Raw genomic sequence first — 27,246 nt, forward strand, 5'->3', positions numbered from 1 at the left:
AAATTATTGAAAAATAATTAGTTCAGAAACTAAATGAAAACCTTTTCCAACTGAAGTAAATATCCTGATTTTCTGTATGTATACAAATAAGTGGCAAACCCTCACCTCTCATCTTGTAACTCCTGTATCTTTTGCTGCATTTCTTTACAAAGTTTGGTCTTTTCTTCACATTCCTCTTTAAGCTCACGAACTTGGGTCTTGTACAAAGTCTAGAATTTTAAACAAAGAAAAGGAAAGAAAAAGGACTTGCATATTCTAGCTTATGGGGTATCTGAATGAATGAGACAAGACCATGTTAAATCAAAAATCCTTTAATACAGCAAGAGGCCAAGCACTGCAGTCTTGTCTCTCCTAGACCTGACTTAAGGCAGCAATACTTCCCAAAACTGTTTCTTTCACCTTCAATGCATGCACCCTCTCAAAGAGCCTCCATCATCGTCACCCTCCTGAAACCCAGCTAGTGGGAAAAAGCGAAACCATTGAAATCCCCCACAGCCACCAATACATTCCTCCATAAATGTGGTGTGCTGTCCTTACACTATGATTAGAAGTTCAAAAGTATGTATGCATGTACAATTTATAAACCCACATACATACGTACATGCTTTTTCAAAGTGTTTTTTTTGTATTGCAACATAACTCATTAAATATAGTTTAGAAATTTGTTTTAGAGAGGTTTTGAAAAAGCACTCCTTCCAAATCTATAACTATTAAGACAATTCTGCATAAGCTATCATGTCCATTTGATGGAAACATAACTAACAATCAAGAATTATTTATTTGTTCACATACAAAGTTGATCTCCCACAGAAATACATCTTTTTATAAAGATTTTTAGTATTTTAAGCTGGCAAATAAGTCATTTAATTGCATGACAAATTGAATCCTTTTCTTTCTGTTTATGCATTGTTGTGACAGATCCTACTTTTCCACAAGTATCTGCAGGGTAGTTTATGTGAACAAATTTCAGACTACATGAATGTTTGCAAACTGTTCATTAAAAAGTATTTGCTAGTCACTATCTGAGATGCAACTGTTCATCTAACTTAGATGGTACTGTTTCTGCTCCTTAAAGACTGGATTGGTAAAACAAAAACTAAAATACATACTGAGAAATATTGTTCAGCTTCAAGCTGGTCTTGTAGCTCTTTCATTTGTCCATCTGCATCCTGACGTTCTCTGTAAAGTCATAAAACAGTGCTCGTAAGCAAAATTTGTGAAGATATTCCAAACAACTACATAAGCACAGAAGGCTGTGTGCATGCACACACATCTGTAAAACTCTCTTATATCTTAGCGTCCCCTGATCAAAGTATGGTCTTCTATACCAAATCCTGAGGGATCCTCAGTCCCCCAAGGTCTCTCTTGTTCCCCTATTCTGCCTGGACAGCTATGAATACTATGCTCTCTTCCGAGCTGGAAAGGTTAGTGAAAAGCCGTTTAAACTGACAATACCGTTACATGGGCTAGCCAACAAGAGACATTATTAAAGCAAATAGTCATTGGCCTTTTCTCTCATCTCCATGCAGGACATCAATAAAGTGACAATCCGAGCTCCAGAACCTCAGGCAGTCTGAGTCACAAGACAGACTTTGAACCTTAATTTATTGCTCTTCATAGTGTAGATTTTTTTAAACACACCCATTATTAAAGCAACTCATTCAATCACTTGTCAGCAAATATGAATGATAATAGTAATACTTTGCACTTCTTCCATCAGAGGACCTCAAGAGTGCTTTACCAATGGTACTGAATTAGACCAAAAGAGCCTCCACGTAACTGTCATTTTACAGATGGAACAAAAATGAGATCTTTCTAACACCTATATTAGTCTTGCCTTTTCGGCCACAAGACCATTCTTGCTCCAGAAAACATGAATTGATAATTACAGAGAACAACAAATCTCATATGAAACAAACTCCCTTTCCCATTTTTTTTTAGTATAATAAAATATTTCTTTGAATTAGTGGTAACTGATTAGTGTTTGTAAGTCACACTGAAGATGAAGTTACTAAGTGCTAAGACTATCGTCTCATTTTTAGCTGCAAATTTACAGGTGTGCTATCATTTTAGTCTGATTCCAATGTAGACTCTCAGGGAAAGCTAATTCTAATCAGCTTTTAATTTATATCAAATCCTAACATGTTCCTTTATGCCTTCACACAATCTATTTTTTGGAAAACAGCATTTCAGAGTAGCTTTCTATTGAATCTACAGGTGTAACTCATGTAGTCAGGATTTTCTTTTTTTTTTGTAAGGTCTTTGGGGAAGCAACCATCTCTTAGTATGTGTTTGTACAGAGCCTATTACAATAAGGCCCCAATCTCTGCCAGGACCATTAGATACTACTACAGTATAAACAACAGCAAACAACAATCAGGAGTGTCTATGATACGGTTGATTTTGTATAGTCAGGATTTTATATACACATGGCTCTCAAATTTTGCATAAGATAGATAAAAAAGCAATTGAATTTTTAAAATTAAAGAATTAAATAAATCTGTGATGCTGCTCTACTTACTTGCGGAGTTCATTATTTTGCTTTTCCAAGCTCAGTTTGATTTCCAGGAGATGGTTATTCTCTTGTTTTAGCTGTTTCTCTGACATTTTCAATGTGTTGACTTGTTGTGTTTGCATCTTCAGGTCATTCTGCGTGAGGCAGCGCTTTTGTGTTTCCTGTTCTATTTTTAATGTCAAGTTTTTAACCTGAAAAATAAATAAATGTCTCTCTCTTTCTCTTTTTTTTTTTGGGGGGGGGGGGGTGTTACATCAGAGGAATTTTACAGACATGTACAGTAAGAACAATATTTACACTTTCACTGATTCTCTATTGTTTTTATTGTATTAACTATGAACTACTGTATAGCACAAACATGTCTTTTTTGGATGTAAAGATTATTCTATAGCTAAAATTATCTCTAAGTACAATAAGCAAGTTTTTCACCCTCATATTAGAGAATTTTACATTCCACATATCAAATTTTTCTGTTTGTCACAATGTTGAAAAACTTCAGAAAATGAAACTTTACACTGTAAGGAAGCCTTCCTGCAACCTACAGAAGTGAATGAGGAGATATACTTACTATTATTTTCATTTGTTAAGATTTACAGATACTGCCCATAATCAGGGAGAGGGGAGATAGCTCAGTGGTTTGAGCATTGGCCTGCTAAACCCAGGGTTGTGAGTTCAATCCTTGAGGAGGCCATTTAGGGATCTGGGGCAAAAATCTGTCAGAGGATTAGTCCTGCTTTGAGCAGGGGATTGGACTAGATGACCTCCTGAGGTCCCTTCCAACCCTTGATATTCTATGAATACTTTTAAAACTGGAACAAATTTTACAATATCCAAAAGATTCCAATTCAGACTACTTATATAATTGCTACTTACATCTTCATTTAGTTTATCCTTTTGTTTAAGCAACTCATTTATTTTCTGTTGAGACTGTTTGAGATCACAGTCCAACATAGAACACCGCTTTTCAATTTCTAACAAGCCGTTTTCTACTTTTTGCTTTGAAGCTCTCTCCTCCAACAGCTTCTTTTCCATTTCTGTGAAATAAGAGAATTTAAATGTGAAGTCAGTAAGAGTTGTAGGTGCTCAGCCCTACTGAAAATAAGGACACTTATTTAGGTGCCTAGCTATGGCCAAAATTTTAAACTTGGGTGCCTAGAATTTAACATACTTTGGATTCCTGTGGGATGAAAGGTACTAGATGGCATGACTGAAACTGATGATAAAATTATGAGACACACAAAGGACCAACTTCTGTTGGTGAGAGAGATACGCTTTTGCGCTTATATAGAGCTCTTCTTCAGGTCTGGGCCACACAGGCAGTGCCCCTGACAATTTCAAATCACAGTTCAAAAGCATGGAGGTACTAGAGCTGTTCAAAAAAACACTCACTAGACTATTTTTAACATGAGCAGTAAGCACAATGGTGAGTCAATAATACCAGGTGGTTCAGCTGGTGCATCAGCTGGCTGAACAACTTGAACTTTTGCCATCCTATTCTACGTACCATTCCTGTGAAAATCTACCCAAATTTGGCCACATAATAAGCCTTTGAAAAATCACAGCTCATATATACTCAGTAGAGACTTCAATTTTGGCAGCTAAAATCTCCAAAAGAGTCCATCCTGAATGAGTGTGCTTGAGCATCTCACAGTTCCTAATATAAATCAGACTGCATATGCTCCATCCCCACAGAGCAACTGAGCATGCTCCAGCTCAGGACTACAAAGGAGATGCCAGACTTCCCTGGAATGGCTTTTCCCAGCTACTCTGGTCCAGGTTGGGGCTGGACACTGGAACTGAGATCAGGGAGCCTGTCTCTCCTGAACTCTCAGTCATAGGTGCTGAAAAAAAATAGTGGGTGCTCAGCACTCACCAGCCACAGCTGTTTGCCACCCCCCGCTCATCAGCTGATGGGGGGGCAGTGCTGCTGCCAAATAGCTGATGGAGGCAGGTGTCACCATCAAACAGCTGTTTGGCAGCTCAGGGAGGGGCTTGGGGGAGGATGGAGAGTGGACGGGGCCCTTGGGGAGGGGGCCGACTGGGGGATGGGAAGAGGCAGAGTGAGGACAGGGACTTGGGGGAGAGGGCAGAGCAACAGCAGGAAGAGGCAGAGTGAAGGCAGGGCATGGGGGAAGGGACAGAGTGGAGGCAGGGCCACAGGATGGAGCACCCCCGGGGAAAAGGAAAAGTCAGCGCCTGTGCCCTCAGTTATTCCCCTGCTGGTACCCAGGCAGCATGGAGGAGGAAAACGATCAATTTGAAAAAAAATGATCAATTTGAATGCAAAAGGGACAAAAGCCAGATGCCAATGCTCTGGCGGAAGAGTCTAAAACATCAACCACCACCCTGAGAGCATGCTTTGCCACATTTTGTCCCTCAGTCAAAATAGCATTTGCCAGCCTTCTTTTTATCATCTGGCAAATCCTGAACATACAGAATCATCTTCTCCCATAAATGGAACTGATAATAGGCCATCATCACATGGCAATGAACCACCTTAATAACAAGGGAAGACGGAAAAAAACACCTCTCCCCCAAAGGTATCAATCTTTTCCCCTCCCTGTCAGCTAGACTGGAGAGGACCTAAGTCTGTTTTTGGTAGCAGCCACAACCAGCAAACTGGGCACAGGATCGATGAAAAGAAGAAAACCCCTAATGAGGGATCCAATACAATTTGCCAGCTTTTTTGGAAACAGGCTGACAGGAAGCAGGAGCAGACCAAACAAGCTTAGCAAGCTGTAAAAGACCATCCGGAATTGACAGCGATAACCTATTCCTGGAGGTAGTCCCAAGTATGTTGAATACTGGATGGGAGGTTTCCTCCACAGCCACAGAAGGTAGGTTCAGTGTGGACTCCATGCAATGCACCAGGTCATGAAACTGCAAAGCATTCTCAGAAGGGGAAGAAGCAAAAGTCACATCTACCTCAGGTGACAAATCAAGATCAAAGTCATTTGCTCTTGTTCAAAAACAGGCACTATCTCTTCATCCTCTTGTTCAGCCAGAGCTGCCAGATCAAAGGACTGCTGAGCCACTGCATCCTTATCAGAAGAAAAATCACTTCTCCATCCAAAAGGAGGATGATTCAAAAAATTCTGTAGTGGAACCCAATTGGGCAATGGAAACAAGAACTGCCCATAGGAGGAAGAGCAAAGGAGATAGGGAACACACATGAAGAGGCATGAACTGGAATGATTCAGGTTTCTTAATTCTTCCTTTATCCTCCTCTAAATGAGGACCTGATCTTGGATCACTAAGGAACACTTCTGAGAGAACAATGGAACTGGAAAGTGGAGAGAGATAAAAGGTGAGAAAGATCTGCTAGGGGATCCTGTAGACTTAGGAGAGGAAGCAGAGATGTATACTGAGAAATACTCTCTTCTGCTCTTCTCTTTTTTCAAGTGAAGAAGATACAGACTGCACAACTGATGATGCATGTCTCTTCCTCACTGCCATCTTTCAGGTATCTAAAAGGGTGTCATAAGGAGGAGGGAGAAAACTTGTTCACCTTAGCGTATAAGGATAGAACAAGAAGCAATGGGCTTAAATTGCAGCAAGGGAGGTTTAGGTTGGACATTAAGAAAAAGTTCCTAACTGTCAGGGTGGTTAAACACTCGAATAAATTGCCTAGGGAGGTTGTGGAATCTCCATCTCTGGAGATATTTAAGAGTAGGTTAGATAAATGTCTATCAGGGATGGTCTAGACAGTATTTGGTCCTGCCATGAGGGCAGGGTACTGGACTCGATGATCTCTCGAGGTCCCTTCCAGTCCTAGAATCTATCAATCTGGCTCGCTCAGATCCAAGGAATGCTAAGACAAGGGAAGGTGCATCCCAGTCACCACTGTAGAAGTCCTTTTCGGATCACAGACTCTTTGAAGCCTGTCCCACAGACCTAGGAAGTACCATATCCAGATAAATACTCAACTCTGCAGCTCTGGTCTTCAAAGTTGAACCCAGAACTGCTCTGGATTTTAGAGTTGGAACCACAGAGGCCACATCAGAGTCAGACCGATCCAATAAGTCTAATGTACAGGATCTGGCACCGCTAACAGTGACCATCTTCTTCACCTTCTTTCTTGGAACTGATGGAGCCAGAGCCAAGGGTCTAGGATCCTTAGAAAGCAGACAGCCATTTTCCCACCAACAATGCTTCAAAGCCTTGACAACTTTAACAGAAGGATCTGGAGTTAGAATTGATGAAGAGCCCGACATCCTGGAACTTTTAGGCAGCTTGCTTACTGGAGAAAGCCACAGGCACCAAACCTAGTCTCTTAGGCTTCACATCTGATGACCACCCAAGAACCAGAGGGTTTAGCAGCTAGAAGGTACTTAAAGGAAGTACTTGCATCTATTCTGCCCCTCTTTGAACGCTCTGGGCATGAACGTCCAGCAAATGAAACACACAGAAGGAGAATGACCTTCCCCCAAGGACTTCAGGCACCTAATATGGTTGCCCGACACTGGGAAGACCCATGAGCATCAAGCATGTCTTTTAAATCCCATTTATTTTTCTTTGGTTCTGCCATAACACGGAACCAAACCTACCAACTCTACAAAAGCATCTACACTTATTACTATACTTAAATTACACTACACACTAAAAACACCACCACAAAAACTATCAAATGTACTATCAATGGAGAAAAAACCCTGGATCTGAATGGATCAGAGCAGTTAATTTCCATTTAGCATAGCAGTTGAAAGAAACTGAGGTGGTAGAGGACCCCCAGCACTCCCTTATATGGCCTCGTGCTCAGAATGTTCAAAAACATTGAGGGGAAGTATAGGAGAGGGCGCACAACTGCTCCAATGAATACTGCTTGGAGAAGGTTCTAACGTTAGGCACCACCAGGCAGTGAAATACCCATAAGTGGGAATACACAGAGCCATTCGAAGAGGTTAATGTACATGACACGCAGTGACTGCCTGGACTAAAATCCTTGTATTTATCTCCAGAATAGCTACCAATAGGGCAGTGCAAGAATCCTTAAATCAGGCCTGCACAACATACAGCCCGCAGGCCGCATGTGGCCCTTGGAGGCTCACTGTGCGGTCCGCGGGGGGATTCTAAATCCTGCGCACAGGGCGCTCTGCGGGCAGCCCAGAGCCCTTTGAATCCCGGCCCGCGGCTGGGATTTAAAGGGCTCAGGGCTCCCCGTGGCTGTGGGCAGCCCAGAGTCCTTTGAATCCTGGCCGCGGCTGGGATATAAAGGGCTCAGGGCTCCTGCCACTACGGGCAGCCCAGAGCCCTTTGAATCCTGGCCGCAGCTCCGGCAGCCAGGCTGAGGCTGGGATTTAAAGTGCTTGGGCTCCCCTCAGCGGCAGGAGCTCTGGGCCCTTTAAATCCCTGCCCCAGCCCCGCAAAGCTCCAGGTTCCCCTAGCCGCCGGAGCCCCGGGCCCTTTAATTTGCCCCTGAGGGCTCCCAGCCACCTCTTCAGCTGGGAGCCCCTGGCTGATTTAAAATAAAGTATCACCTCCCCACCTCCAACCTTCCTTTTTGGCCCACAGCTGTTTTGGTGGGGCGGTGCTGGGGAAGGAGGGTTTGTTTCCGCAAGGCTGGGCGGCGCTGGGGTGGGGTGTTTCCACGGGGCCAGGAGGTGCTGGGGGGTGGGGGTGGGGGTGTTTCCGCAGGGCCGGGGGGTTTCGGCCCTCAGCTGTTGTCTTTGGAGTAATGTGGCCCTCGCCGCTTTACGAGTTGTGCAGGCCTGCCTTAAATTGTTCCACCAATGTACCTTAACCCTAACATGCAGGAGAGGATCATTCAAACAGCATCCACATTCAAACCTTGGCCACTCTTGGGATGGTCAACGTAGGGGAAAAACTGTGCCAAATGTGATTACTTTACGTGATCTGAACAACTCTAGAATTTTTAATGTATATACAAAACTCCTGAATCAGCTTCCTAATGTGATTCAGAAGTGTATAATCTTATAAATTTCAACTTCACAATTAGCATTATAAAACTTATATTATCTAGGTTACATAGTTTTAAAATTAAGATTGTATGCATACCTTTCATGGCTTCAGACTTGGCTTCTTCAATAGATTCATAGATTTTATTTTTGTCTGCTAATCGTGCTTTTGTGGCTTTATGTTCAGCTTCTTCTTGTTCTAGGTTCTGCTGCATAACCTTGAGTTTATATGTCATGTCTATTTCCATGTTGCTCTTCTCCTGTTGAAGTTAGAGGAAAAAGGAAATTGACTTCCTTGACAAAACAATTATTCTTGACTGCAAACTAAGGCTAAAATAGTTATGAATAGTAGTACTATGGAGCATGGACTAAAAGGCAATACACTGACAGAAGAAGACATAGTCCATGTTCCAAGGAGCTTACAAATTAAGACATCTGTCCTGCAATTGATTTAGTGTGGGCAGAAAAAGGCACTGCATGGCTGCAATGGTACTCCTGTGTAGAAAATTACTGGATTGAGGCCTAAAAAGGGAGTACTATGTCAAGTTAAATATGGTTCAAAATGTAGAATTTGTGAAAGCAAGGTTTTATAAAACTTAATATCAATAGAAAAGTTTTCATAGATTTGATTAAATGCTATGAATAAGTTTAATATAGTAAAAATAAATTTGTACAGAACTGTAGCTTTACATGGTACTTTACAGAGAAAGAAAATAACATGGTTCCTGACTAGCAGACTTTATAATCTAAGTGAGAAAAACATAGAACATACAAATAGAGAAAATGTGGCAAATGTTAAAGCAAATAACATAGTGCAAATCGCATCCTAGAATGCAGCAAGTAAAAAAGCTCTACACTTCAGCAAGTTCTGATTTTTAATGGGGACTAAAACAACCTTGTGCACAATACAGCCTACACAATAGAGCATCCCTATAACATCTAATCTGCTATGGGCAATCTTTTAATATGTTGCACAGGGAGCTTTCTAAGCAATCTGTGTAACACACCAAGAATGAATTCCTCTAATACATCGGGGTCCACAGACTACATCTAAGATTTCCGAAGGGGTCCACACCTCCATTCAAAAATTTGTAGGGGGTCACAAATGAAAAAAAGACTGAAAACCACTAGTCTAAGATATTCCTCTATCTTAAAAATACATTTATGCATTTCCTACACAGGCTGAAAATTATTTAAAGAGAAAATTTAGGGAAAAAAAGTTACCAATTCAAGTAAGTACCATGGAGCTTCAATCTGACTCAAGTTTAGTTTCCATTAATACTATCATTTTATATTCTACCTTTTATACTGCAAACCAAGTGTACATTCTACTTTAACATGTGTAGTTACCTTTTCCAAATCTGTGAACTTCTCTTGTAATTGTCTCTTCTCCACTTCTGCTTTGGCTAATGTACTCTTTCCATTTTTTACTTCTTCTTCTAGGCTAGATATTCGACCTAAAAATGTCCAAAATATCAACCAGTCAGAAAAAAAGTTAGCTACAAAAGTTAGAACAAATACATTCACATGTAACAGGTGATTCAGACGTGTTAGCAACATTTTACATCTACTGATAAAATTTTATTAAGGAAAGATACAATTGACTTGGCCAATGTATTAAAATTAGTTACAATTCCCAGATCAAATAATTACACTATACTCTTTTGTATTTCTGAAACATGAATCAATGTAGACATATTTACTGTAATACCTTGTAGATCGCTGATAATCTCTGACCCATGACTTCGATCTCTTCTTTCAGATTCTAGGGCTGACTGAAGATTGATGAAGTCCTTCTCAAGTTTGAGTTTAGCATTCTCCAGCATGCAGTTTTTATCTTGTAATTCTCGATTATTAGCTTCCAACTGCTGGATTTGCTTTGTACTTTCGGTCTGGTTCTTCCTTAACCTGGCTGCAGTATCAGACTCCGTGCGTAGTAAAGCATTGGCTTCATCCAGCTATTGATTAATGAATGCAGATTTTAAACAACTAAAATGCAAGATGACCATCTCCATTACAAATTAATCAACAATTTATGGACTGAAGGAAAAAGAAAAGTATGGAAATGTTTTCTAACATTACATTAGAAAACCAACACTTCATATTAAAAAGCAACTTCTGTAACTACTTGCAATTTTCTTCTGCTAAGTAGGAAGCCTGAACTTCAATAGCCCATTATAACAATGACTTTACATTAACACACACACACACACACACACACACACAGAGAAATATAACTTGCCTGTCTTTGTAGCTGATTGATTTTCTCATTTGATATCTGAGAGTTCTGATTTCTCCTTTTTAAATCTTCAAGCTGGTCTTTCAAACTGTTAACTATAATAAAATAATCATATGTTACCTCCATCACACACTGATTCACAATTTTTAAACAGATCTTACCAACAAAACAACAGTTCTGTTATCTTATGTTAAAATCCCCGTGTACCACGTTTAAGGTTCTGTTCCACATACCATCATTTTCCAGATTGCGTTTTTTATCTGCTTCATGTTCTGCTTTCCGCTGGTATTCTGCATTCTTGTGCTGAAGAAGAGCCTTCTCTCTTTCTAATTGCCTTAATGCAGATTCTACATTCTTCCTTGATGTTACCTGGAGATAATTATAGTTAAGTTCAAATAAAATACACAGAACCATGGTATTACTTTAAAGATATAAAGGATAACTCATGGATTCCAATTAACTTACAAATACACAAAAATGTATTCCATCTGCTTGCTGTATACACACACTGTAATACTTAACAGCTGTGTTTGTATATAACTGCAGAACAATACACAATTGGCAAATAACTGTACAGTCATAAAATTCTATTTCTAAGGAATCTGGATAGTCAGGAGATCAGCAATGGACGTGAGGCCGGTTCAAATCCACTCCAGACTGGCAGTGCCTGAAAGCTGTTATCATATGAAGGCTCTGTTGATGGTCTAAGTTAAATGACTGTGGGGGCTTATGTCTAGTTTCCAGTGACCAAGTATGCAATGAACAAGCATCATCAGCAAAACTGGCAGACTCATCAGCAAAACCAATGATTAAATGGGCATGACAACTAAGCTATATTCATCCCCTCCAGAGGTGGTTCCTGAACAAGAGTTGAGGCACAAGGATGGGGCAGTAGAGAGATGCTTGAACTGCCACTACCTGTTATCTGCTCTATGGAGGGAGTATTTCAGCCTTCAACACTATCAACCCTGCATCTTTAACTGGAATTCAATTCACACACATTTTATTTAAATGCTATTTCTCTACAAATTATTAACTAAGGCACAGGACATAGTAAACATGATTCTGGAATCAATTAAATAATGTAAGAATCACTCTACCCTCCTCTTGCCAAGATATTGCAATAGTGGCAGCACATTTATGCTAAGGTATACTGTGAGAACATAAACTCATGTTCTTGTGCCACAGTTCCATTATTACTTAAAAGTTGGTGTATCCTGAGAAAAGTAAACACACCTAACACATATAAGAACACAAGCTATAAGTACAACAGAAAATACACTGATTTACCTCTTCATCTAGTTCTTTCACGGTCTTCTCTAAACGAGCATTAACAGACCTGAAAAATATGAAAACAAATATTAGAAAAAAGGTAAACATTGGTTATAATGAAAAACAGAACAATGCGGATGTGTCTTGTGAATCCTGCTTTAAGCAACCACACAAGCACTGAGAAAAAAAATAATTTGTCCAGTAGAGGTGGTCTTCTCTAAAGATGAAACAAAATGGTGGTCAGGGATGCAACTCCATGCTCTGGGTATCCCTAAACCTCCGACTGCCAGAAGCTGGGACTGGACTACATGGGATGGATCACTCAGTAATTGCCCTGTTTTGCTCATTCCATCTCATGCATATGTCACTGACCACTGTCGGAAGACAGGCTACTGGGTTAGATGGACCATTGGTCTGACCCAGCATGGCCACTGTTATCTTCTAAAGGTAGTGGTAATCATATGGGGCTAACAAATTGGCTGTATAAAATGGGATCTCCTTAGAGGAGCTGGGGTCCCTTAAGTATACTTTTAATTGTATTTTAAGTTTTTAAAATGGAAAATTAAAAAAGGTTTGGCATAAATATGCCAAATATAAACCGCTATCTCTTACCTGCACTTCTGTTCTAGTTCATCTTTGGCTTGTATTTCATTACTGAGTTGTTCTTCTAACTTGCTCAGTTTTTTCTGAAACTGTGCAAACTGTCAGAAAAAGTATGGTCCACATATAAAATACTAGCACATAAAAATGCGTGTAGTTCAGTTAAATAGCCAAGACAGATGAGCGATGAAAATCAATATAATCTTTCAATTTAATCTTTCAAAATTATTTCTCAGCCAGTCACCACCACTGGATTATTGGGAATTAAAGTTACATCTCTGCAAGATATTAATGCTCATGAAGATTCTTCATGAAGATATCCATAGAAACAAAACTTGTTGCATACAGTAGTAAAATAAATCTAGCCATCACAGTATTATGTGCTGCATATGGTGAGCCACAAAAGCTCCACAGGAATAGAATGTTGTTTCTGGCCCTCTCCTTTATTCTCTCTAAACCCAACCTTCGAGAGCAGATTCTTTGGATTAGTCGCTCAAAATAAATAAATAAAATAAAAAAAATCTATCAGGCATATGACCAAAATGGATGACATTTTAAGAATGCCTCTAACCATGCTCAGGTAGAACACATCATGAAAGAAGGTGAGAATTTCTTAGTCTAACACTTGCACAGAACCTAACTTGTCCCCATTACATTTTGGAAAAACACCATATTGCCAATTCCCAGCATTCTAAAACCGTAAGTCAATACACAAAAATTCATGAGACTGGGTTAAAAATCATACATTTGGGAGTTTTTAATTGCCTTCTGGGCTTCTGAGTCTATAGGGTTCATGTTTTCAAACTTTTTTCTGCAACCATGAGGGGCAAAAACATTTTAAAAAAAAGCAAAATTTGAGATGGCAACAATTATATGACTCGAGGAGCTGGGGCATTAAGAAAAACATGAAATATTGTGAGATTCGTGATAAAAATTACAAGAGTTGGCAACACAAATATAGCATTTTATCAGTCCTTTGTATTTTACAAATCAGAAATATAGAAAATAAAAGATTTGCTATTGAAATGTACAATTGAAGTTACTATGTCACATAGGGTCAGTCCTGGGGCCAGTTTTGTTCAACATCTTTATTAATGATCTGGATGATGGGATGGATTGCAGCCTTAGCAAGTCTGCAGATGACACTAAGCTGTGGGGAGAGATAGATAAACTGGAGGGCAGGGATAGGGTCCAGAGTGACTTAGACAAATTGGAGGATTGGGCCAAAAGAAATTTGATGAGGTTCAACAAGGACAAGTGCAGAGTCCTGCACTTAGGGCGGAAGAATCCCATGCACCGCTACAGGCTGGGGACCAATTGGCTAACCAGCAGTTCTGCAGAAAAGGACCTAGGGATTACAGTGGATGAGAAGCTGGATGAGTCAGCAGTGTGCCCTTGTTGCCAAGAAGGCTAATAGCATTAGTAGGAGCATTGCTAGCAGAACGAGGGAAGTGATTATTCCCCTCTATTCGGCACTGGTGAGGCCACATCTGGAGTATTGCATCCAGTTCTGGGACCCCACTATAGAAAAGATGGGGACAAATTGGAGAGAGTCCAGCGGAGGGCAACGAAAATGATCAGGGGGCTGGGGCACGTGACTTATGAAGAGAAACTGAGGGAATTGGGCTTGTTTAGTCTGCAGAAGAGAAGAGTGAGGAGGGATTTGATAGCAGCCTGAAGGGAGGTTCCAAAGAGGATGGAGCTAGGCTGTTCTCATTGTTGGCAGAAGACAGAACAAGGAGCAATGGTCTCAAGTTGCAGTGGGGATGGTCTAGGCTGGATATTAGGAAACGTTGTTTCACTAGGAGGGTGGTCAAACACTGGAATGGGTTATCTAGGGAGGTGGTGGAATCTCCATCCTTAGAAGTTTTTAAGGCCCGCCTTGACAAAGCTCTAGCTGGGATGATTTAGCTAGTGTTGGTCCTGCTTTGAGCAGGGGGTTGGACTAAATGACCTCCTGAGGTCACTTCCAACCCTGATATTCTATGATTATATGCTTGGCTCTAAAACCACTGGAAGAATTCAGCAGATACTGCATGCAATTTTAAATGGCAATAGCTTCCTTTTAAAGAACACTAGAAACTCCTAAGCTGCACAGTATGATGGAAAGGAAGTACAGAAGCACAGGATGTATTTATTTTCATGTTTGCATGAGCTTTTTCCTCAGCTGTTTTTAAAGGTTTAAAAATTAGCAAACCCTCACAATTTTTAATTAATGGCACAATCCCCTTGATTTACTAAGAGAGGGCTAAGATCAATAGTGGTTAATATATTTATTTATTTTGATATACACAAAAATCCTATCAGACTTTCTGCCATCTTAGTGCATGAACTCAGTTGGCAATCCACAAATACTGAATAAACCTTCCTGCTTCAAACACTCACTCCCCTACTGAGGGTCAGTTTTATGCTTATAACCATTCCTTCACCAGTACTGTGTGAAAATTTACTTTTCCAGCCCTGGACAAATTAGCGATGAATCACTTAGATGTGGAGCCAAAATCTACAACGTTCCCTGGAGCAAAATCTTTTGTGGTGAATAAAGCCTTACACATTTATTTGCAAAATAAATTCTGGTTGCCAAATAGGAATTAAAGGTAACTATAGTATAAATCTGAATGAATATTAACCTCATTTCACTGATAACTAACTGTACGCTCTCTTCTTAAAAGCAATTTACAAGTTCTTTTATTCATAAACAAATTAATCTATTGTTAACAGTTTACTGGGATAAACCTTTAAGATATTACTTAATGCTGACAAAAAAACCCAACTATCTTAATTTCTTTCATGATTCAAAATAATGCACCTACCTCTTTGCTGTCCTATAAAAAGAAGAAAACATTTTTTTAATTGTGAGCATTAAAAAGGAAAAGTACAGGAAACATTTCCTACAATTTTTTTTTTAAATGGTCTCACCATGCTTACTAAAATTTCAGACTTAGAATATTTTATACTTTGAAGGTTATCATGGAATCTAATCATGTTTTAATTACAAAATGTTAAAGAATTTACAAATATTTGTTTTATTACATTTTCAATGGTTGCAGAAATTTATACAAATGTTAATACAACTTTTTTTTCATTTCTAAATGAAACTAATACTATATAAACACAATCCTTTCATCTAAAATTTATACTGCACAATTTCATGTAGTAGTTTGACATTTTCATGTTTACAGATGGAATCTCTGTCAGTAATTATACAGAAATATTCTAACATTAAGTAATACAAACTAGCTATTCATAACTGGATATTGTTTAAATCCACTGTGCAAGTCTTAACAGACATAGCAAAATAATGTAAACATACATTAATGTTTATTTTTAAAAAGTACTTACCTCATTTTTCCTGGATTGCATGGATTCATTTTCTCTGCAAGACTGAGGAGAGTCACTTAGCAACCTGTCGGAAAAAACCCAACTCTTATTCAAGTTTTCAACAACTCTAGCAACCATGCCAATCAACTCATTTTAATCAATTCTCTCAAGTCTTAATCTCTGCTAGGCTATTCTCTGAATGAAGCTATTTTTATTCAGTACGAGTTTTCATTTGAATGTTCTCTTGGCCAAAGTGAATGTTCTGACTTTTTCAGTTCAATACAAGTTTCTAATGTTTAAATGAATACTTACAATAGTTCTGTAATTATTTAGATACAATACACATGACTAAATAATGCAAATTCAACATAAATAGTAATGAAAAGAAACAGCCTTAACACAATGTATGCCCTAGTTGTACACTTTTTTCTAAAATTAGCTAACCCAAAAATCCAGTATATATGCTAGAGCACAACAGCAATTTTATAAGTTACTACATAAAAATTAGAAACATCCAAAAAATGGCATATTTTGATAAATCCAACTTAAACTCCACATTTCAAATATTCAACAAGAGACAGAACTGTGCCAAGTGTAAAATTAGATGTGTGTTTAATGCAAAAGGAGAGGAATGTAATAAAATATTTTTCAACTATATTTGACAAGATGCACATTAAAATACATCACATACAGATTATCTCGATAGTAGGTAAATCCTATAAAAGGCAGCTGGTTTCCCACAAAGGCTTTGGGGATTGGAAAGGTTTCCACATCTCCTTTGTCATCCTCAACGTCATCAAAATTACTGCTGTCTATGTCACTGCTAAGCTCAGGTACAACAGGAGCAGCAGCTACAAGGGAAAAAATAGTCAGCTTCACGGTAAGAGTCAATATCCTGTGATGGATATATCAACACACTATATAATGAAAGGTAGATATGGCATACAGTAATTTCATGATTTAATTTATATTATTTATCACATAGCAGATCCATTAATATCTCTAGATTAATAAAATAATTTTCTTTCTATACCCACATCTGACAAAGTAAATATTTTGAAATGATCTGTTACCACGCAATACAAAATAATAAAAAAAAATCAGTTTGCTGAGGCAGACAGTTTTTACTGCACAAAACATACATTTTCTAAAGCATCCGGATTTAGGTCAGATATTTAACCCCAATTTTATCTTAACTATATTAAGAAGCTTCAATAAGTGCATCTGATTACAGAAGTTTTGACCAAATGGTAAACTGAAAGAAGCTACATTTTTGCCAGGGGCAATCAAGTTCTATGAATTTAAACTATTCTAAGTGGTAAGTTAGATTGTACTCATACAAACTTATACAACTTCAGAGGTAAGTAAGTTAGGAAAGTACAACTGATTATGTAGTCATTTGTTAAAATAAAATCAGCAAACTCTGTTGTTCAAACAAATGCTCTCTCTATATATTTACAGCATGGCAAAAAGAGAAAAAGGGGTATTTATGAACCCATATTGACATATATTTTACTATAAACAAGAAAAATAGTAAGAAAAACAGTTTGAGACACAAGACCCCTTGAGAGAGAAAAAAAATTACTTCACTTAACAGTTTTGTACAGTAAGCAATATTTTAAGTGTTTTACATTTTTCATTTCATACAGTTAATCAACAGTAGCTATTTATGCAAATATTGAACACGTTAAAAATATAAACTACAGTTCACTTACTCTCTCGAATGTTATCCCAGTTCCATTGATCGCTCTTAAAGAAAGGGTGCTGTTTAATTTCTTCTACCCCACTTCTCCCAAGTCGCACCTCCCTAAACATAGCAATTAACCCAATTTCACATTAGAAAAATCAGTACTCCATTTTTGTTAAGTAACTTGTGACTTGCACTTAAGTGCACAAAGACTTTAAACAAAATTAAGGTTCAAAGAGATGTGGGCAGTCAATGTAATTCAGGCTAACTTTGATTAAAATCAACTCATCTGTCGTTTCTCATATTAAAAATGCTCCCAGTTTCTTAGCAGGCACTCTCTCTGCACGTACTAAAATGGCTAGAATTCTGAATCTGCCACGTGTGGAGTAAAACATTTTTCCATCTAGATTTTGTGTAGAAAGGGAGCACACAGGCACAAGTTTTAAATAAAAAAAATTAACTGCAAACTTAGAAAGTCTGCCAAACCACATGACAAACCTTAGGACGCAAATGAAGGGAAGTCTGGCTTAGTACACAGAACGGTTATTCAAAATCCCAGTGAAATAAATATTTCAAAACTTCTATCCTCCTCCCCTAAAAAATAACCCTTACATGCCTTTTGCTTACATTTGCAACTAAGTCACCAGGTGGCAAGTTTTAGAAGGGACAACAAACTTATTCTTTATATAAGACTATCTTTTAAGATAGCTCTCAGAACATAAAAACAACTTATGGACTTGAACAAATAAGTCACATGATAGATGCTCATTCCTTCTTGTCACTTTAAGTGCTTCAGTAGTGATCATGTATACAGAAAGAGGGCATCTGTTTTAAATAAATCCCCCAAGCACATATTTAATATAAACAGGAAGATGTACACACGCGGGGGAAGTACTCCTGGACACTTTTATATTATTAAACTCTTCTCATATATCTCCTCTCCACCTTGTAGTCATCCTAGGTCTTGAACAAGACAAATCCCTACTAAAGCAGCTCTTTCATGAATGGTATTTCTTTAGCTGCATGCAATCTTGCTCAACAGACCACACAGTCCCTCTTTGAAATACAGAACTAGTATATACCACCAGATACATATTTCTTTATTTAGGTGTTGTTTTTTAAATCAATCATTCTACACGGTCAGTTACTGGGCTAGATTCTCCACTGTGACCAAGTTCTGTTCAGCACTAGGGAGTATGAGGGCACCAGGGAATTAGTTATCCTTCCGATTCTGTATTGTGTAGCTCTTGTGGTCATTACAGCATCTCCTAGACTGTCCTAGTACATGGCACTGGAGGATGAGCATAACAAAGCATAGGTGAGAGGGAGGTGGAGGTGGCTGGGGAGCAAGAACAAGCTACATCAGCTTAATACCAATGAGGAGTTCTACTACACAAGAGGAAATCTCATCTAGCAGTTTACATCCAGAATCATTCCCCTTTCTGGGGAATTAGCTATACTTGTAAATTGTTACCTCAAAATGGATTTTAAAAAGCATATGAATCTCTTCTAAGAAAACTGGAATAACTCTCTGCATAAAATTCTCTATTTGTGATAATGTATTTATTTTTATTATTATTTACTGAGCGCTAACGACATGCTCAGTGCTTAATGAATACAAGACAAGTTGGTCCCTGCCTCAAGGAACTTACAATGTATTTCAAACATTGTTACTGTATTTTGGATCTTGTTTGCATGGCACTAGGGAAAATTTTCTTTGCGGCAATTTTGAATTCTTAGGAAGAGTGTGGACAATGTAGTTGTTGTTACAGAAGTACTCATAAAAACACTACTTTTAGTTAAACATAACATAGAGCTTGCAAAACAGCCAGCCACTAGAAAGCAGGAGATAATGTTAATTTCTCACAAAATGAGAATGATTTAGATAGCACAATTAAGGGAAAGGAATCCATTGTTCTAGGATACCGTGTGTTTGCACCCACTATAAGAGAGATTGTACAAATGTAGTAGACGCACCTACCTGTCAGTTAAAAAGTCACAGATGAGGTTCTTTGCATGCTTAGAGATTTCCACATCATCTGGGAAACTTAATGAATTCTTGTGATCCATGATTTTACTATACGTTCCTACCAAGGAGTCTGCATAAAATGGAGTGTCCCCTAAAATAAAACATGCATAAATGTTAAGATTTTAAATTTAAAATTTAAGTATTTTAAGATAAACAGAGAAAGAGGAAAGCAGACCTATAAATTATAAAGTTCAGGCTTATTCTGAAAAGTGGCTCTATAAAAACGGGATTGGTTGATCCATGTTCACTGTATCTCTTTTTTTTTAAATCACATGTACTCTGTTAACAACAAAAACTTTTTTCACCCTAAATGCCCGCACTACAAACTAAGCCTATGCCCAGGGGAATCAAGCTAGGATATTTCTACCATAATTACTGAAGTTTCTGCACACCAAAACAGATCTGTCATACTCATACAGTGTCTTTCAATTATGCCATCAGTGACACCTTTGTAAAACCACTAATTTCAAGGGACTTGGATAGGAGTAATTGATTGGAACCATTAAAACACTTCGGTTGATGCATATTATGGAATAGAATTCACAATTAATTCTTAGTGGGGTCAGTTCTTCACTTCTAACAAGAACAAACAGGACTCAAAATGTATTTGTCACCAAAGTGATCAGCTAACACTCTGAATATGCGAAAGAACAGATCCATTGACCAAGAAGTGGCCATTTTTACATAATTCTCTTTCAGAGTTGAAACACACTTTAATGAAAAAGAAACCTGAGGAATATGTTTAGTGACCAAGTTACCTATTTTGTCCATCAGCAGAAAAACATTCAGCAGAAAAAAAAGCATTCTGATTTAACAGACTCAATAAATTATCAGCAATTAGAACATTTTCACCAGGTGGAAAGTGTATTAGTCTCCACAAACTAATACACAGATGCCATTTTGCTCTTGAGGAGGATATAAAAGAGAAAGACCAACACAAGTAGGCTTCAAGAAAGAGAACAAGTTAATTGACACTAATGTACATGCTAAACTCTCAGACTCTGCTGTGACCTCCCAACTAGTCCTCGTTTGGTTCCTACAGAAATCAGATGCACAGATTCCATGGTCTACCAATGCTCCCTCCTCCTTCACTCTAAAAGGGTCTTCTCTCCTCTTTTCTCTTCAGCACCATCATAAAAGGCTCCTATCAAGACCATTCATCACCACCCTAGTATCCCCTCAACTAAGGCAATCCCTCTCTTGGCAGCCCAATTTTCTGCTTTCCAACTAGTACTTCAGCTTTGCATCTAATGTACAATAAAATGTAATACAATTTCATTTGCTGTAGCACCTTTCATATAAACTGTAACCCAAAATGCTCTACAGCCTTATTTTAAATATAAATTAAAATTGATGAACTCAGAAGCAGAACTATTAAGAAATAAAGCCAAGAGAGAACAGATATTTTCAGCTGAAATTTGAAATAAGGAAATCAACAAGGCCAGAAGATTCAACAGCTGTTCCTGACTGCAAGAGCTGCAAAGGATTTTTTTTTTAAACACAAAGTGTCCACAAGTGTCTTTTTATTAACAGAAGGAATGGAGGGCAATAGAAAGAAGGATTGTTTGACAAACTAAAGAAAGTCTGCTGCAGTGTTCCCTCTAATTTTTCCTTACCCACTTGCAGAATGAATTTTGTTATGTGCACCAATATGGAGGTGATGTGTGACATGTCACCTTCATATTGGGGCACATAACAAAATTCTTGGGGTGGGGGTGGGGCCGAGGGGTTCAGCGTGTGGGAGGGGGCTCAGGGATGGGTCCGGGGATAAGGGGCTCAGGGCTGGGGTGCAGGCTCTGGGGTGGGGCTGGGGATGAAGGGTTTGGGGTGCAAGAGAGTGCTCCAGGGCTACGGCAGGGAGAGAGGACTCCCCGCAGTTCTCTCTCCTCATAGCATCTGCGGGGGTGGGGGTGCAGCAGGTTGGGGGCTAGGTGAGAGGCACCTCTTCCCTAGCCGCAGCAGGTCCAGGGCTGGGTTGGGGCTGAGGGAGGGGCACCCCTCCCCTTGCTGTGGCAGGTCCCGGCTGGGCAGGTTCCCGGACCGCCTGCGCAGCACTAAATAGGCTGCTGCACTGCCGCACAGTTTACAGAGAACTTAGGTCTACTGAGGTATTTAAAACGGAAAAGGTAATTTTGAACTGGATCCTAAAATTAATGAGGTAGCACTGGAGTGGTTTTAAGATGGGGATGATATAAGCTGAACTTTGTGTGCGTGAGAAGGCAAGCAGCTATAGTCTGCATATCCTTGACGGGACTTGGTGGTGAAAAGAAGCAATCTGCAACAGTCCAAGTAAGAAGAGAGGAAAGCATGGATGCGGACTTCAGTGAAGTTGGACTTTAGTCAGTATTGTACATGGGTAATGTTGCTGAAATGTTGGGAAGAACATTTACAAATATAGATGCAGGAGGAGTAAATTAGAGAGAAGCAAGATATCAATTATATGTATTGTCGGGTTCAAGTCAAAGAGGCAGATTGATGATGCTCTTATTTAAGAGAAAACACTTATATGTGTAAACATTTAGTTGAATGAAGTTGAGCCACAACTCAGTATAAGGAGAGAGCATGCACAAGCAGGAGTCATTGAAAGGTATCAAAAGGTAGACGTAGTTGAGTATCATGACTGTAAAGTAGTTAAAGGCTGAAATAAGATGTCTGAGGAGAAAGTAGATGGAAAAAGCAAACTGACAACCAAACTATTGTGAGATACAAAGGAGCAGGAACGATGGTGTAGAGAGATGGAGCAGTCATCAGCAACCAAAAAAGACTGGTTATACAAACAACAGTGGATCCAGGACACGAGGGGGAAAGAGAGGCTCATGTAACTTCCATATGAAGGTAATGCTGGGAGACAAAATGATTCACACTATCAAAGCCTTAACTAAGGTCATGAAGAATGAACAGAGAAAAGGAAATATCAGCAGTAAGGGCGGAGGAACTATAACCAGGTTAAAACCTAAACAGAAACAGTTATCTCATTCCCAGGAGAGGAGATGGGAGAACGGGAAAAAATCTAAGGGGAAAAAGGAGTTCAGAAGAGCTGGCAGTTTATCAAGGAGACAATACTGAAGGAAGAACTGCAAACTATCCTGATATGAAGGAAAGATATTATGCAGTATAGCTGCATCAGGAGCTCTTCAAAAGGGAATCCTACAAGAAACAGAAACATAGACACATTGCCAAGGATGATCACAAAAGAATAGCACAAGCATGTAGGGACAAAATACAGAAAGGCTAAGGCACAAAATGAGTTACACCTAACAAGGGACATGTAAGGCAATAAAAGAGAAAAATAAAAGAAAGTGAAGGTCTACTACATAGCAGGGAAGAAGAAATAATAATGGACACCATCAAGAAGGCTGAGACATTTAATGCCTATTTTGTTTCAGTCTTCTCTAAGAAAGAGAATTGTATCCAAATGCTTAATACGATTAATATTAACAAAGGGTGGGGAGGGACACAAACCATAGGGAAATGAAAAGTTAAAGAATATTTAGGTAAGTCAGATATATTCAAGTGGGCAGACTTTAATAAAATTCACACTAAGAGGTTCAAGCCTTAAGGTAATAGCTGAAGCAATCCCGGAACCATTAGTGATTGCCTTGGAGTGCTCATAGGGTATGTCTACACTGCAATTAGACACTTGCAGCTGGCCCTTGTCAGTTGACTCGGGCTCCCGGGACTTGGGCTGTGAGGCTGTTTAATTGTGGTGTAGACGTTCTGGCTTGAGCTGCAGTCCGAGCTCTGGGACCCTCCGACCCTTCAAGGCCCTGGACTCTGGGTTCCAGCCCAAGCCCAGATGTCTACACCGAAATTAAACAGCCCCACAAGCCAGAGTCAGCTGGCATGGGCCAGGTGCAGGTTTTCAATTGCAGTGGAGACATAACCATAGAGGAAGGGTGAGGTCCCAGAGGACTGGAGAAGGACAAACATAGTACCTATCTTCAAAAAGGAGAAGAGGACCCAGGTAATAATAGACCAGTCAGACTAACTCTGATACCTGGAAAGATACTGGAGCAAATTATTAAACAATTTATAAGCACCTAGACCAGTGGTCCCCAACCTTTTTGTCTGGTGGGCACCAGACAAAGGACCGTGGCGGTGGTGGAGCACCCACCGAAATGCCGCCGAATTTCTGCGGCATTTCGGCGGCGACGCCTCTCGATGACGTCACTTGTCGGCAACAAGTGGCGTCATCGAGAGGTGTTGCCGCCGAAATGCCACCAAAATTCGGGGGCGACACCTCTTGACGACGACGCTTGTCGCCGGCAAGCGGCGTCATCGAGAGGCATCGCCGCCGAAATGCCACAGAAATTTGGCGGCATTTCGGCGGGTGCTCCACCGCCAGCCAGGACGCGGGCGCATTTAGATGCGCCCATGGGTGCCATGGCGCCCGCAGGCACCACGTTGGGGATCCCTGACCTAGAGGATAATAAGGTGATAAGTAATAGCCAACATGGATTGGTCAAGAACAAATCATACCAACCCAACCTAGTTTCCTTCTTTGATAGGGCTAGTGGATGGATGGGATTTTAGTAAAGCTTTTGACACCATCCCATATTACAGTCTTATAAGCAACTAAAATGATTAGGGGTTTGGAGAGGGTCCCATATGAGGAAAGATTAAAGAGGCTAGGATTTTTCAGCTTGGAAAAGAGGAGACTAAGGGGGGATATGATAGAGGTATATAAATCATGAGTGATGTGGAGAAAGTGGATAAGGAAAAGTTATTTACTTATTCCCATAATACAAGAACTAGGGGTCACCAAATGAAATTAATAGGCAGCAGGTTTAAAACAAATAAAAGGAAGTTCTTCTTCACGCAGCGCACAGTCAACTTGTGGAACTCTTTACCTGAGGAGGTTGTGAAGGCTAGGACTATAACAGAGTTTAAAAGAGAACTGGATAAATTCATGATGGTTAAGTCCATAAATGGCAATTAGCCAGGATGGGTAAGGAATGGTGTCCCTAGCCTCTGTTTGTCAGAGGATGGAGATGGATGGTAGAAGAGAGATCACTTGATCATTGCCTGTTAGGTTCACTCCCTCTTGGGCATCTGGCATTGGCCGCTGTCGGTAGACAGGATACTGGGCTAGGTGGACCTTTGGTCTGACCCGGTACGGCCGTTCTTATGTTCTAAGCAAACTAGGGAAATGTGGTCTAGATCAAATTGTTGAAACGTGGGTGCACAACTGGTTGAAAGACCAAGATATCAGTGGTTTCCTGTCACACTGGGAGGACTTATCTAGTGGGATCCTACAGGGTGTATTCTGGTCTAGTACTATTCAATAGTTTCATTAATGAATTGGAGAAAGGAGTGAAGAGGATGCTTATAAATCTGCAGAAGACACCATGCTAGGAAGGGTTGCAAGCACTTTTGAATTCTAATCCTGTCCTCCAAACAACCTGGATAAATTGGATAATTGGTCTGAAACCAACAAGATGAAATTCAATAAAGACAATTCGAAGTACTACACTTAGGAAGGAATAATCAAATGCACAAATACAAAATGGGAAATAATTGGCTAGGCAGTTGTACTGCAGAAAAGGATCTCAGGGAACTGAATACAAGTCAACAACGTGATGCAGCTATGAAAAAAAGGCTAATATCATTCTTGGATGCATTAACAGGAGTGTCATACGGAAGACATGGGAGGTAACTGTCCTGCTCTACTTAGCGCAGATAAGGCCTCAGACGACTACTGTGTCCAGTTTTGGGTGCCACACTTAAAGAAGGATTTGGACAAATTCGAGAGTGTCCAGAGGAGAGCAGCAAAAATGATAAAAGGTTTATAAAACCTGACTTATGAGGAAAGGGTAAAAAAAAAACTGGCATGTTTTCTTCTTCAGAAAATAAGCCTTTGAGGAATCTGATAACAGTTTTCAAATACGTTATGGGCTGTTATATAAAGGATGGTGATCAATTGTTCTCCATGTCCACTGAAGGTAGGACAAGAAGTAATCAGCTTAATCTGCAGCAAGGGAGATTTAGGTTAGATATTAGGAAAAACTCTCTCACTATCAGGGTGGTTAAGTACTAGAATTGGTTACCAAGGGATGTTGTTGAAACCCAGCCATTAGAGGATTTTAATAACAGGTTAGACAAATGCCTGTCATGGATGGTCTAGGTATACTTGGTCCTGCCTCTGTGAAGGAGAATCTTGAGGTCCCTTTCAACCCTATATTTCTATGGTTCCAAAAGACACACTGAAACAAACAGGAAAGAAGCAAAGAAAAGACTAGCATGCAGAAGCTAATTAGCATATAACAAAATTCATTCTGCAAGTGGGTAAGGAAATGAGGTGTGTGTGTGGGGGGGGGAATTAATAGAGATGGAGAAATGTGGTAATTAGAAGCATCACACACAAGATGGGCCATAGGAGAGGAAAATATATACAAAGCATGAAGTATCATTAATTCTCCCAAATGAAACCCCACATTAAAGAAAAAAAAAGAGCTAGTGAGCCCCTCAACGATAAAAGCTCAGACTGTCAAAATACTGGTGTTCCCCACATTTCATTTGATAGTGTACTGGAGGAGAGGAAAGAGGTCCCAACCACAAAATAGAAATGAAAATGACGTTCTATCATGGCACTACAGGACAGACTTAACACATTAACTATTAAAGTACATTGATTAAATTGTTCCTGGGATGCAACTTACTAATTAGCCTTCATTAGTCAAATTCTCTTCTTCCTCAGAGGAACTAACATTTCAATGACTGCAGACTTGGGAGGAGCTTTCCTGCCCCCAGAACCTTAGAAACATAATTGTTCCTGCAGTGTTCCCAGAACATGCTGGTATGGATAGTGAGTAATCATGCTCAGTTCCAGACTCCTCACCAGTGCTCGGATACTAGACTACAAGGCTGGTTTACAACCTGGGATGGCTAGGGTCCTCTATAATGGCTCTAATATTCAAATACATTACATGTCCTAATGGTCCAGTGCTTTACAATGGAAAATCCTGACTGGAGAGTACAAGAATTAGCCAAAGGCAGAAGCAATCACAGCCTGAACTGTCTTGATGTACCCATATGTCTTACTTGTTGCTATATAAGGATAATTGAATCATAAAAGCGCTTGAATAGAAGTTTCCAGAAAGGGGGAATTAATGAATTAAATTATTACTCACCAACAAGCATCTCAAAGAGAAAAACTCCTACAGACCACCAATCGCACTCCCGTCCATAGCAGCCATCACCTCCTTGTGACTTCAAGACTTCAGGCGATATGTAGTCAGGTGTTCCAACAGCTGTATCACAGCGAACCATACCAGTCTATGTAATTGCAAAAAATTGCAAGTAATAATCCATTTAATTGAAACAATACAATAAACAGAGTACTTCACCAAAATTAAAATTAACCCATTTATGTTATTTTGAGAAAAACATGTCCCAAAGTAAGTAGTTTGGGAAACATTTAAGGCCTCCAAAAGTTCCTATTCCAGAAGTGGTTTCTGACAAAATGACTATTCTTGGTAACTCCTATTCTTTTTTAAAGCATATCTTTCAAGATTGAAAAAAAAATTTAAAAGGAAATTCAAATGACTTCAATGGGTTTTGGATTAGGCCCTAAAAGAGCAGACTGATACAGACAACTTTTTTTTGGTTAGGCACTAAGTCCAGTTGGGGTCTGAGTTTTTTTGTCTTGTTTTGTTTGTATTTTAATGC

At 39.5% G+C, this 27,246-nt stretch overlaps 1 protein-coding gene across 5 annotated transcripts in view; it reads right to left on the reverse strand.

Annotated features, from left to right (window-relative positions):
* The window catches only part of ROCK2 (Rho associated coiled-coil containing protein kinase 2), a 176,652-nt gene that overhangs the window by 39,271 nt on the left and 110,135 nt on the right, over window positions 1-27,246 (reverse strand). For all 5 annotated transcript variants that reach the window (XM_039529811.1, XM_039529814.1, XM_039529813.1 and 2 more), the window contains exons 6-22: window positions 26,709-26,853; window positions 19,531-19,669; window positions 17,578-17,669; window positions 16,554-16,713; window positions 15,884-15,947; window positions 15,355-15,366; window positions 12,554-12,642; window positions 11,960-12,008; window positions 10,903-11,038; window positions 10,673-10,764; window positions 10,142-10,388; window positions 9,781-9,887; window positions 8,531-8,690; window positions 3,389-3,549; window positions 2,522-2,706; window positions 1,110-1,179; window positions 106-209 (exon numbers count right to left, since the gene is read on the reverse strand). In XM_039529811.1, coding sequence (XP_039385745.1) covers window positions 106-209; window positions 1,110-1,179; window positions 2,522-2,706; window positions 3,389-3,549; window positions 8,531-8,690; window positions 9,781-9,887; window positions 10,142-10,388; window positions 10,673-10,764; window positions 10,903-11,038; window positions 11,960-12,008; window positions 12,554-12,642; window positions 15,355-15,366; window positions 15,884-15,947; window positions 16,554-16,713; window positions 17,578-17,669; window positions 19,531-19,669; window positions 26,709-26,853 — 2,012 coding nt within the window. The remainder of the gene's footprint in view (window positions 1-105; window positions 210-1,109; window positions 1,180-2,521; window positions 2,707-3,388; window positions 3,550-8,530; window positions 8,691-9,780; window positions 9,888-10,141; window positions 10,389-10,672; window positions 10,765-10,902; window positions 11,039-11,959; window positions 12,009-12,553; window positions 12,643-15,354; window positions 15,367-15,883; window positions 15,948-16,553; window positions 16,714-17,577; window positions 17,670-19,530; window positions 19,670-26,708; window positions 26,854-27,246) is intronic.

Source organism: Mauremys reevesii, linkage group 3 (assembly GCF_016161935.1).
Source record: "Mauremys reevesii isolate NIE-2019 linkage group 3, ASM1616193v1, whole genome shotgun sequence".
NCBI classification, from domain to species: domain Eukaryota; kingdom Metazoa; phylum Chordata; order Testudines; family Geoemydidae; genus Mauremys; species Mauremys reevesii.